This window comes from Crotalus tigris, unplaced genomic scaffold, assembly GCF_016545835.1.
Source record: "Crotalus tigris isolate CLP2741 ecotype Arizona unplaced genomic scaffold, ASM1654583v1 scf7180000018371.15429387391:27106975, whole genome shotgun sequence".
Classification (NCBI taxonomy): Eukaryota; Metazoa; Chordata; class Lepidosauria; order Squamata; family Viperidae; genus Crotalus; species Crotalus tigris.
Genome location: NW_024096970.1, coordinates 13,348,201 through 13,362,281, shown reverse-complemented (window position 1 = coordinate 13,362,281; position 14,081 = coordinate 13,348,201). Strand labels below are relative to the sequence as shown.

The following is a 14,081-nucleotide window of genomic DNA, read 5'->3' as shown; positions in this document are numbered from 1 at the left end:
TTTTAAAAGTCCAAGACAAAATCTAGGAATCTGAGAAAAGTAATATAGCCCCTTTTTTTTTCTCAATTGAGTGACCAACCTATTTATTTCTTAAAAAAAAGTGGAGTTTTACTTTTCTAGATATTAACATTGGATACTGTGTGGAATGAATTCCCTTAAAAAATGCGTTTTGCTCCTTTTTTGTTTTTAGAACTTTTTTTTTAGTCAGGTTACTTAAATTACTTAGTGGTTATGTCTAACAATGTAATTAATGGTATTTTTTAGAAACATACCTTATTGTAGTATTTTTACAATAAACATCTTTTGAGTGCTTCTACCTCAAGGGTAAACTAGAGCTGGTAAAAGTTTGTCTGACTATAAATCTTTCCAATACTAAAATGGCTAAAAAAAGAAATGTGGAAATGATATTGAAAGATTTTTGTAGCCATATATTTACTTTATTCATTATTTGAATTTTGTAGCTCCTCCAAAAGCTCTGGAATATGAGAGTACTTTTAGTATGGCAAATTTTTAGCAACTATATGCAATATAGTGAGTATGCATATCTTGTTAAATACATTTTCATAATTCAGGAAACATTTTACATAATACTTTGAATGTATAAGTTGTACATGTGAATAAAAAGGCATAGATTTTAGAACATAGAGCTTTTAATCATCTGTTGTCAAGCTGAGGGTTACTGGTCCAACTTGGAATGAAATATATTTTATGATTTACATGCTGAAGTGTTCATGATCCTTGTAAAACAAATATTAATACCAATAAAAATTTGGGAAAATGTTGCAGTGAACTTTTTTTCCACCATTGTTTTGGAAAAGACATATTGTTGAAAAAATAACAGACAAAAATAGATTTTTAAACAGAACAAAAAATATGGTAATAATATTTTGCATAATTTGATTTGATTCTAAAATCATCATATTGGTATATTAAATTGATTTATAATTAACTGTATGCTTGGATAATGCATAGTTCATTTTTTTGTCAAACTATCAGATATAAAGAGTTAAATTATGATTTATTAGAATTTAGATGGTAGCTGATATTATCTAATCTTCCAATACTGATCCGAGTTGGATCTGGTTAGTACTTGGACTTATCTTTTAACTAAAATAGAACATATATATCAAATTCAGATACAACACTTGTTCAAATCCTTTTGCTGTTTATTCTTTTGAGGATCCAAAAGGCAAATTTGTGGAACCAGGAATTCTTTCTAAAGTTGAAATTTCTAATCAGGAACAGATGACTTTTATAAAGATGAACAAGAGAGTTGATAAAAATTCAGAAAATATCCTGTAAAGAAGATCAGTAAATACTCTTTTATAAATGACAATATTCCCTTAAGGAAGAATTATCTTGCTTTTTAAAATATAAATAGAACAATATTCCTTTTGTGTTGTAGTACTGATACTATTTGAGAAGAGTTCTGAAACATTTTATTTATAATTATAAAAGAATGTGTATCATATTATTCCTGTTCTTCTGACAATAACTTCAGGCTATCAGAAAAAGATAATATAATAGTTTTTCTGGTCTCCTTGCACCTTCACAGTTTTATGCTTCAAACAGCCCATGAACCATAAATGGGAAAACTGCTAGGTAGCTCATAATTATACTTTTCTTAGTTTTTGGCTGCTTCTAGCTTACCTGCTTGCTTTCTTGTTGATATTTCTTATTTTCTTTGCTGCTGTTTTGATGTTTGCACAAATCTGTCTTGCTTTCTGAGGGGCAAGGAAGAGTTGATGGCAAGTATCAAGCAATAAAACTGACTTGATTTTGACCAAAGGGATTTATAGCATAGAAAGATCTGAAAGAATATTCAAATATATTTGATATACTCTAATGAATAGATAACACTCATTTTTATAATCATAATTCATATTTATAAAAATGTATATTAAGGTAATTATTTCATAAGGGGAATATAGTGAATGAATCACAAGTTACACATCAGCAACAAAAATTAAGCAAGAAAATTTGTGTACTAAGATTTTTAGTGTAGATGGTAGTAAGTAGGTGGAGGGCGACTTGTTGCAAGCAATGTGTGTTTGCTGAAAGAAACAAGTGGTTTCTTTAAGAAAGAATATGGTTTTGCCATTTTGTTGTATGCAAGGGAGAATTGGTTATATTAAGGAAGATATAAAAATAAATAGAAAGGAATGGGAATGAAGTAGTTTAAGATCTTAGCTTGGTGAAAGAAGAATGAGGGTCAAGAATGATTGAATGCTGATCATAGATTGAATGTAAAATTACAAAAGAAATGCTGAATTGGTTAGATAGAATGAGAATAAATACATAAATGAAGTAAATAAGATGGAGAGGAAGTTATGATTAGGTGAAATTAATGATATAACTTGAAAATGAGAAATTTAAAAAATGTGAATTTGTGTGGATATGATGAAAGGAATGGAGAAGTGTATTGAATATTCTGGTTTAAACTATATTTGGTTAGATTATCTTTTCTGATCTCATGCCTCTAATTTCTTTGGCTTAATATTTCTTAATTCTTTCTACGTAATGTTGCTTGCCCTGAAAAGAAGTACCTTGATTTATGTATATATATACTCCTGGTCTCAAGATTGAAAACTTGATTTTTATATTATGTAAGCTTTTTTTTACATAATATTACTGTTTTTAAAGCACTTAGTTTTTGTTTCCCTGATTTTTCTACCACTGCTGATCTTTTTTTTAATTCATAAGAGAGAATATTGCATCTGAGTAAATGTGATATTTAAATAAAGCCCCTTTCATGAGGGAAAATATATTGCTTTGCTCCATGTCGGTTAACATTAGTGTATTTATATGAACATAAAGTTATTTAGAACTATTGTGCTTGCATCTTGCAAGTTAAACAGACTTAGTCTGATATTTGCGATGTGTAAAATATATTTACCTACTTACTCATCCTGTTCTTCATCCACAAAGTTTATAGCAAAATGTTTCCTTCCCCTTTTAATCTTTACTCCCATAACAATCCTGCAAGAGAGTTAGGATGAAACTTAATTTTTATAAATAATGGTAATTTGATAATCAAATATTTAATGGCCTAACATTTAAATATAATGTTCCTTAGTTGAACATTATTATTTTTTTATTATAATATATAACACGGGGGCTGACATTCCAAGTCAAAGAAGCTTATCTACTTTGGAGCACGTAATACACATGTAGTACATTCTGAAAAATAGAAAAAATACCAGGCAATTACATAAAGAGCAAACAATTACAGCCAAATTTCCTAAAATTCAGCGGGGGGGGGGGGACCCAACTGCTTGGTATTTCAGCAGCATGTGAGTAAGTTCCTATGTGTTCATCTTTACTCACAATCAGGGAGATAAATAATCATGTTAAAAAAAACAGGTTGTTGCAGTTTTTTATAAATTGTGAATGCTAATTTTATATTGCAACAGTTGTTAGTCATCTTACTAAACCTCCATAATAAAAACTTATTTATTTTCTTTGTTTAGTAATCACAAATTCTTTTTAAATACCTATTTTATGTTGATTTGCAAAAGCAAATTCTATCAAGACCCTCAGAAACTACAGTAATTAAAATTTATTCACAACTTCTGAAAACCATACTGTCTTTCACAATACATGAAGCTGTAATTGGTGCAGTGTGTGGAGTAGGTCAAAGAGTATTTACCCAGTATGCACTGGAGAAATGGATACATGAATATATTTTCTGTATTTGGCCCCTTTGCTTTCCTTCATCTTAATTGCCTTTTATAATTTTTACAGCACTTATTTGTAATTTCTTCTACAGATTATGTAGAAGTAAGAATATGAATACCCTGTGCTGGGACTTTAGCTGAATACTTGACAAGAGTAATGAGGTCCCAAGAAAGCTATTGAGCAGCAGTTTATGATATAGATAAACTACAGTTAGTCCTCAACTTACAACCATTTATTTAGTGACCATAAAAGTTACAATGGCACTGAAAAAAGTGGCTTATGACTTATTTTTCACACTTAACAACCTTCCAGCATACCCATGATCACATGATAAAAATTTGGATGCTTAGCAACTGGCATGTATTTATCACAGTTTCAGGGTTCACCTTTCGCAATCTTCTGATGAACAAAGTCAATTGGGAAGCCAAATTCATTTAACAGCCGTGTTATTAACAACTGCAGTGATTCACTTAACAACTTAGATAAGAAAGGTCGTAAAACGGGGCAAACCTCACTTAACTGGTTTGCTTAGCAACAGAAAATTTGGGCTCAATTATTGACATAGTCAAGAACTGCCTGTAATAAGGCAAGAGGCAAAGCAGCGTAGTTTAAGTCTACATAAAAAGCAAATGGAAGAGAGGGGTACAAGATAAAATTCACCTTTAGGAGGAAAACTGTATTGTGATGGAAAGATGTCTAATAAAATTTAAATTATGGTGGGTCCATTCTTAAATGCATGCAGTTCAGAAGTTGATGACTAATGGGATTGCCACTAGAAGCATCACCTTGAGGTAAGTAATCTGAAATTTGATAGACAAATGTTTTGTTTTTTCAAAAATTATACATTTTAGAGAAAACAAACAGAAATAAAATACAAAGGAAAAATATAAAAGAATATGTAAATATAAAATAAAATGCTATGGAGATTGCAAGCTTTCCAATGTTATTAACTACTTCTAATATATAATATTGGGTTAAAAAATAAAAAAACATTATTAAGCTTTAACAAAAACTACATGGTCAACCAGTACAAATTGAAACAGTAAGCTATAGGAAACCCAAATGTTGGATGAAGTAGAAACTGATGTGTTAGGTTGTAGTCCAAGAATGGTTTTCAGTTAGAACTGAATTCTACATCATATTTTCATTTAAGATACAACACTATTCTCAACATTGAAACATACTACCTCAACTTGGTTGGCCATTCTTCCAAGAGGGAAACAAACAGCCATTTTCATTAATGAGCATATGAATATCCCTGTGGTAATTAGTATATGTTAATATTCAGTGTACTTGAAAGAATATATAATTCAGTAAAATTTAATAAAAATATAATTTGAAATGGTACTTTTAACTTTTAAAAAATTGTTCAATTCTAATATCGATCATTTCCAAAAATTATTAAGCTTTACAGCTTTGCCATCAAATAAGATAAAAGTGATAGACCTCATTACATTTCCAGCAGTGTTTAGAGAATGAATAGTTCATTTTAGAAATTAAGTCTGAAATAATATACCAACAATAAAACATATTGTATCACTTTTCTTTGAATATAATATTTGGAATAAATTTAACGGTCTTTTGTTGAAAATTGCTCACATATATACATACGTACGTACATACATACACACATTCCTATCCATCTCTGTTAGTCTGCAACTGTTTCAAGTCTGCATCCATTTAATCAAACAATCTTCAGATTCTGAATCATTTCATCAACAGCATATGTTTGGAACTGCACGTTATAAGATTTTTGAATTTGCCCTCAGAACCTTGTTTCTGCTATTTTAATGCTATACTACTTACTTGAAGATAATGAGCCCAGTCACTTCAGTCTTGCAATTTGAATAAGTTATTAAATAAGAGTTTGAAGATTTTCCCCTAAGAACAAAAGGCACAACTGATAAGTGCCACTGCAGTATTAGTTTTACTGATGAGAATGAATTCACAAACTCACTTCACCAAGTTGAAAAAGTCCCGACTCTTCAAGTAATTGGAATATGTATATGAAATAGATTTTTAGAAGAAATAGTAAATTTTGAGTTGTCTATGAGAAAACAGCACAGGTCTAAAGGGAAGACCAACATGTGCAGCAAGAAAGACAGAAATTCTTCCTTTTCGTATGAAGTTCAGCTAGATCAGCGGCTCCCAACCTTTTTTATACCCTGCACCCCTAGAATGCTTCTGACATATTCTCGTGCCCCTTACAAAAGTTCAAAATAACAGCAACAAATTATGCATATACAGTATAATTTTGAAAACCCAAGTTTTTGCTCCCCCTGGAATATCGTCTCGTACCCCCTGGGGTTCAAGCACCCCCAGTTGGGAACCCCTGAGCTAGATAATTATACCATTTCTGTGATATCAGATTCTGTCATTCACATTCTCAGTAATTGAGTTAGTTGGAATACAAGAACATTCGTAAGGTTCTTGGAATTGAATTATTTTATAGATGTGATAACCCAGGTCCCTAGTAATGGACATTCAGATAGAAGACATTTTATGCAATGTCAGGTCAGTTATAGGAATCCTTTAAAGACTTATCTACATCATTGCCAGTAAGACAGTTTATACCCTGAGCACAATCACTGTCAGGTTGAGCTCTATACCTGCTTTTGAAATTTGCATCAAGGAAAATAATTTGCTTATTTATTAGATTGTTTATTTATAATTTGGGTTTCCAAGGCCTCTCACTCATCAAGCACTTGGTTCATAACTATCCAATGCACGTGTTTTTCACTTTTTGCAGTAATATATTGCAGTAATACATATCAGTCCGCTTACTGAAAAGTTCATACTTTTCAAGTGGCAGTTCTACTTTCTTACTGTCTTCTTTCAAAACACTGCCCTTTTCAATTGTGCTTAGCAATGGAAGGAATGGTTTTTGTAGTGATTATTAGATTGCTGCCTTTATCTGTTGTTTTGACAGATGCAGAGTTAAAGGCAAATAGATGCCAGTTTTTTAAAAACCTTAAAGTAACTAGACCATATTCTCTCCCCAAGGAAGAGTAGATAAGGTGATCCACAAAAACCTTTTAGGAATGTCATTTTGTTCCACCCAAATTGCATCCCTCACGTACTGGCACAATATGAAATGAGTTTTCATTGGGCTGCTTCAACTACAAATGAATTTGGTGCTGTATATTGAAATAAGAATTGGTTTTCATCTTGTAGCAATTTACATAAACATTTGTGTTAGGAGACATTGCCTCTGTCCTAAAGCCTGTTTTGATTTCAGAAGATTATTCCCAGAGTGTAGGCATCCAAGTAAATCGCTTGAAAGACTGTGTCAGCTCTTTTGTTTTCCTAAGCTTTTTAATATGTTCAGATATTCATAAGCCTAACTATTCTTTGAAGGGGAAACCTTATGGATCGGTTCTGCCTCTGCTGGAACTAGGGAAGAAGAGATGAAAGAAGTCCCTGAGATACACTCAGCTCTGAATAATAATCCTCAAGCCCCAAATCAGTTGGGATTGAAGTGACCAAAGCAAAGTGGGCAATAGCACAATTGGCAAGTCATTAAATATAGTTTCACCTGGTCTCCCTCGTGGGCTGGTGGCCTTTCTTGCTTCTATAATTTTTGTCAGGCAAGGAATGCTGACAAAAATTACAGAAGCAAGAAAGTGTACTGGTCCATGTGGGTGGCAAGTGAAGCTGTATTTAATGATCATCTGTACACAACCAGTGACGGGTTTCTTGTAAGTGAACAAGATTTTAAGGAAGCCCTATACAAATCTGAAAAATATTGGAAGAGGTTGAACATAAGGATATCAGAATTTATAATACTGGAGCAAAAAAAAAAAAAAGAATTTTGTCCCACAAACTGAAAGTGGTTAATCTTGAAATATCTTTTGTGCTGAATTAGAATGTTTTCAAGATTCTCTATTAGGCAATGTTTTTGAGCAACACACCACTTAGTTTGGTAATAACCTATATTCACAGCTCAATTAAAGCACAGAGATTTATCTTTTTTTAAAAAAAGGTTTGGTTTTCTGCTGAATTTCACTTCAGGAACATCTCTCCTAAGGGTCCAGCATTAGCCAGATATGGACTCCAGTTGCCTTGGTATCACTTTTCTGTATTTGAAATGTCCCAATGAAATTGTCATGCGTTCATCACTGAATATACTAAGACTGGGGAAAAGTCCAAGAAATGAAATTTCAGTGACGTGTTCCATCCCATGGCTGGGTACAACTTTAAGAGATCACTGTTTCATGATAGTTTTCTACTTTTATGATTTCCAAAAGTTTTTACAACATTTTTGAATGATTGCCAGGCAGATTTTTCAACTTCATATAACTCTTCATCATTTTTAACATCCTATATCAATTTTCTTATCTGTGGATCTATAGAAATGTTTTCTTAATTTAGCATCAGCAATCCTGGGAAATTTGATCCTCAAATGCATGAAACCAGTTCGTTTTATCCATTGCTATACAGTAACAATGTTTTCATAAGTCCAAGTTCGATATGCAAAAGAGGAAGGAAAACCTTTTCAGGGTTAACAAATAGGCCTTTTATCACATTTCTTTTTTCCTGGAACAAGTACACTTTGGCCATTCTTCGTGAATGCTGTATTTTTTTTTCCTGTTCATACGGTCCCATTCACACACAAAATGATAATACTTTGTATATCCAGGTGTACGCCAAGCATAAGTCCAGTGACCATCATATCTCCACATTTATTCCATTTGTATTTTTCATATTGGATCGTTTTAAAAGTAGTTTCATGTGCTACAATTCTTAAATGTTAGCAACGTGGGCTAACAATACATACGGTAAATTATTTCTGCTGTGAAAAGATAACGTTCAAATTAACTTTTGAGAAGTCACCTGTACACATTGTGTTCATAGCCAAGAATTTCTATAACCAATCATCTTTATAAAACCGTCTTGGGAAAAGGAATTAATGAAATTCATCATCATTGCACTTAAAGTAACAGTCTGATGGTCTTTGGCGCTCCATCCAAACAACAGAAATGGCAGATGGCCTATGGCATAAATTCTTTAACCATCCTAGAAGTCTAACACATGTCATCCAGCAAAAGTCTGGCATCCAGTTTTTATCTTGGACACCCACTTTATAACCAAAATTCATAGGTTTTTTTTTTTATTTGGATGAATGATGGTGGCTTCATTTCTGAGATTTACATAGTAAATGACTATACATAGCAGAAATATTACATGATTTACATCATATTTAACTTGACTACAGAAGACAGATATTTAAATTGTTTCACTGAGCTGGCACCAGACTGATAAGGAACTGCTCTCCAACTAGAGAGACTGGGTTCATGTCTAGACATGGCCAAACTTGGTTTAACCTGCATAATAGGCAGTTCTCTGCAAGTTGTCTGCTTTTGTCTTGAGATTATTTATGCTAGAGTATAATAACTAGCTTTTGTTCAATGATTCTTATAAATATAGTTAATATTATAGTACCACAATGTCTCTAATTGAACAGAATAATAAAGGGGGTGACAAGAAAACTAAGCCTGATAGAAAAGAACTGATTTCTTTCTTTGAAATTCAGCTTGAAAAAAATCAATGTAGGACATTCATTACAGATCACATAATTGGTTTGTGGCTGATTTTGAGAAGAATATCAAAAGTTTTCATAGATCTGAGTTAGTAGATACACAGTCTTGCAAACTGGATCAAATTGGTGATCCTAAGGCAGAGGAGTTCAAATTAAGCATTTGTAGTTTCTCAACAATCTCTCTAGATTTCAATATTGAAACGGATTTTAAGGCTTGGTTAAAAGTACAGGTAGTCCTCAAGTTATGATTGCAATTGAGTCCAAAATTTATATCGCTAAGTGGGACTTTTGTTAAGTGATTTTGCCCCATTTTACAACCTTTCTTGCCACAATTAAGTGAATCAATCCAGTTAAGTTAGTAACATGGTTGTTAACTGAATCTGGCTTCCCCATTGACTTTACTTTCAGAAGTTGGCAAAAGCTGATCACATGACTCCAGGACACAATAGCTGTCATAAATATGAACCAGTTGCCAAGCATCCAAATTTTAATTTTGTGACCATGAGGATTCTGCAACTGTCATAAGTGTGAAAAATCATCTTTACAAAACCATCTTCATAAATCATAATGCTCATAAGTTACCTTTTCAGTGCCACTGTAACTTTAAACAGTCACTAAACCAACTGTTGTAAATCACGGACTACTTGTAATCTAATTTGGAAGGTGAACTATGGAAGTGAACAACTGTTAACAGAAGTCTAGACTATAAATAGACTAAAGAAAGGATGGCTGCAGAACTATCCAAAGAGCCAACAGCGATATAAATTTTGCCTTTTCCTGCAAAAATGCCAGTTAGCTACAAATCTTACATCCCTTGCTTAATAAAAATGCAGAATAGGAGAAAGTGTTCATTTACTTTCACTGTGTATACATGTACATGCACAAAATGGTGCTTTGAAGGCCAATGACCTTGCAGAGAACAGCTAGATTTAAAGGCAAGTCCTTCAAATGTTCATTCCCAGCAACTTCTGTAGTCTTTTTGTACAAGATAAAATGATGAAAGATAGCAATGAAAAAAAAAAATTAAGTAACCTAAGCTGTTCTCAGAAAAAAGCATGTAAAATGCTCCCAATCACATGGCAGCTGTGAAGGCTGAAAAGAGGAGAATAATAGTGTTTAAGAAATAAACAGTGAGGGTTTACTTCCCACTAAAAATCTCCACTCTTTAGTCCCTGAATGCCTTTTCAGCACAGATGCAGAACTCAGTATGATAAAGAAGTTATGATGAAAAATAAATACCAAGATTCTGCTATAGTCTGTGATAACTAAATTTCATCATTCTTCCATCATCCACATTTGCAAAAATAGAGTTTTCATTTTGCTTTGCAGATCTTAAGATATAAAATGTTACTCCTGTATCCTAGAGGTAGATTGATTCAAGAGCAGTTTGGAAGAGCAAGCCTTCATTCCTCAGCTATATTCTCATAACATACAAAGCCAGTCTTTCCCAACCTGTTTCACCCTAGATGTTTTGAACTACATGCTCACCCAGCACGAATCAATACTTCTACAAAATTGAGGAAGGCTATAGCAAGTTATGTTCTGCTTTGTCAATTAAGCTACAGTCAATTGGGTTTATACAGCATAAAAGACCACAGACAAGCGAATCATCTTTTGGATTATTATGTTTTATATATACATGTCCTTCCCCCTCTCAAAAAAGTTTATCAATGTAATGATAGGTTGAATTGCATTACACAGTCTTGAATGCAGAAATTTCAACAACAAAAAAGGACCCGAAGAATATCTGAAAATACAGGTTTATTAGTTTTTAATTTATAAAATACTATTCCTTACCATTGCTAGATTTTACTTTGTTAAAAATCATCAGACCTCTCTCTTGTCTTTTAAGGTATTCTTTATAAATACAGTCCATTTTGGTGCTAATTTTTTATTACCCAAAAACCATGTTCAGGAAACAAGCTAATCTTAAAACAAAATAAATTGATTTTCATAAAAAGATTAAATTAAATGAGAGTATTGACAACTGAAGCTGTAAAACAGACAACAGTATTTAAAGAATAAAGCAAAGCAAGCCCTGGGCTTTTACATAATGTATTTTCTTTATTAGATTCCTTAATTAGATTGATTAATTAATTAGATTAATCAACTCTACCTTTTGTTTAGAAGCTTGAGGTAGTATACCCCCCTATTTCTCCTCAGAACAATAGCCCTGAAAGGTAAATTGGGTTGAGCCTAAGTGGCTGGCCAAAGTCACTTATAGAACTTCGATGCTGAGAATGGACTAAAACCTGGATCTCCCCATTCATAAGCCAACAGTTTAACCATTATCCTACATTGACTGTCATGGGTAATTGTTTCCTATTATTGCTCTGAAGCATTCTTTTGCCTGTTATACATACGGAAGTTTTCAGACATATTCTGACACATCCTATCCAAATATTCCTATAGTTATATCTACTTAATAGAATTCATTTCTTCTGTTTGTTATATAAGCAATGTAATCTTTGAGAATCCTAATATTGGAATGTATTCTAGTATGTCAATATTAGGACTTTTCTTTAAAACTACTTTCTCTTGTGTAGTATCTTCCAACCAGCTGAGATTGATGGAAGTATAATTTAACATATCCAAAGGAGACATAACAGGGAAGTCATCCTCAAGATACTTAATAATGTGGTTTTTTTTAATTATTTGATCATTTTAAGCATAATTATGAAAGTAATCTTAAAATAGTAGGGATCTCAATGTCCAGTGCCCATCTTTTCCACTTTGTTGGTGTAACATTGCTAATTCCAGCTGAAACAAACCCTGTGGATTTCTGTATGCAAGTTTGTGTGGTGTTTGTGTGTATGCATATATACATATGTCCACTACTCAGGCTAGGATAAAAAAGTAATTTCATATTGATGTAATTAATTAATGCTCATTAAAATAAACTGCATATAAAGTGCATCCAAATTTATAAAATTAATTGATTCCATGTGCCATTCCTTATCAATTTCTTTGGTATTTAAAGAGAGTCACCACTCCCTGCATATAGACATATAAATGTTTCCTGCCTTTGTTCAAGGAGAAATAGCAAAAAAGGAAAAATATGATAGGAGATAAAGAAAGTGGTGGGGTGGAGAAAGTCAACTAAACAGAAAAAAAAGTTGAATTCATCAGACATTTAGCACTTCATAAGTAACTGCTTATCTTCAAGCAGAATCTGTACTTCAAAAGCATCCACACTTTTGTAACAACTCCATCTGCAGCCATCTGTATTTCCCTGCATTTATTTATTTTCAGCAGCAAATATAAAGAACTCCCCCACCATTTACAAGTAAAATACTTTAGAGAGGGGAGGAACTTACCCTTCTAATCAAGTAATTTTAATATTATCCAACCATCTTCTTTTTCTGAGTGGTTTTCGTTTCTTCATGAAGTTGTTTAAGCAGCGTTCAGAGATTTTTGTTAAGGTGCTTAACAGTTTTTGTTGAGCAATATTGAATAAACTAAAATAAGAGACTTAGTGATATATTCTTCAAGTAGCAAAACTGAAGCTGAAAGGAGTTACCATTTGGTTGCAATCATAGCTGGTGTTGGAGTTTCTCTAGCTGAGAAAAGCAAATCTGGATGTCTTCTTTCTTTGAGGTAAGAAAATAAGCATTCAGAGTTAAATTTCTAGATACCATTTAGCATTCAGTTTCAAAATGATATTACGTAAATTAATTTCATGCTTTCAAATGTAACTTGGACTTTATGGCTGATCCTGTAATTCTTTTTTTTTCACACATTACAATGCTTTCCCTCCCTTCTTCAACATCTAAACAGATAGTTCATTTCAAGGCTGCCCACTGCACCCGATTGTTAAGAACTCAGTTATAGAGTAGTTCACAGTTATTCATGAAAGGGAGATACCAAAATACCCATATAAAACTTAAGTGTCTTTAATGTAAACCTACCTTAGCCGTGCATATGTGCCAATCTATTGTGTCACATGCTTGGGCATTGAGGTGCAGCAGGCATGGATTTGAATGCGATGTGCTCCCTCACCCCCTTGTATTTTTCAATTTTATTAAGTATATGTGAATAACACTCGGATATATGTTGATGGAAGGTTTAGCAAATATGTGGCATTGGGAAACAGTGCATAAATTCCTGCTTGCTTGTTGAATGAGATTAAGTCAGATATAATTAATATAATTATTCCTTTTGTATTGTTTATTTGCTTTTTAGAAATATGGCAAATTAACCGCTTGTACTGGTTGCAGAGTTCAGTGCAGGTTTTTTGATATGACACAGTGCATAGGAACTAATGGATATATGGAGCCATACTGCTCAACCACATGCATGAACACACACAAATCAAAATATGCAAAATCACAAAGTAAGTGAAAGGGGTGGTGTATCTTTATCAACAGATAAAATACCTTTCCAAAATAGAGAAATTGTATTTCACTTGTTGCTTCTATCTGATTTTCTTCTTGAGAGGAGATTGATGTCCACATTATATTTAGATTATTAGAATACGGCTCATATGAGTTAAATAACAAATTTAATATAATTAAAACATGGAATATTAATATTTCAGCTCATGTTTTCAGCCAGCTATAACTTTTTCAGACTGTTTTTAATGGTAACTCCACTCTTGGTTTGAATATATTTTAGTATTGTGATATTTAATGTCACGGTACATTGGCCAGAAATATCAGTAGTACAATATTTAAGGATGTGCTTTGCTAGAAACAATAGTCACATGATTTATGTAATTAATTTGTACTTTTTAATACACCTAATTTGTACATTAATCATATAGTGTTCAACCCTAAAAGTGGATAGTCTGGTAGGTAGGTATGTAGATTAGGTAACCATATAAATAGTGTGAGTTTAAACTCTACAAACTCTTTTAAACTCTACA

The 14,081-nt window shown here is 32.5% G+C and overlaps 1 protein-coding gene across 6 annotated transcripts in view; it reads left to right on the top strand.

Moving 5' to 3' along the window:
- Positions 1–14,081, top strand: part of ZMYM2 (zinc finger MYM-type containing 2) — an 80,430-nt gene that overhangs the window by 29,786 nt on the left and 36,563 nt on the right. For 5 of the 6 annotated variants that reach the window (XM_039351495.1, XM_039351491.1, XM_039351492.1 and 2 more), the window contains one exon: positions 13,400–13,550. The exons of the other annotated variant lie outside the window; for it this stretch is intronic. In XM_039351495.1, the coding sequence (XP_039207429.1) occupies positions 13,400–13,550 (151 nt within the window). The remainder of the gene's footprint in view (positions 1–13,399; positions 13,551–14,081) is intronic. 6 annotated transcript variants of the gene reach the window in all.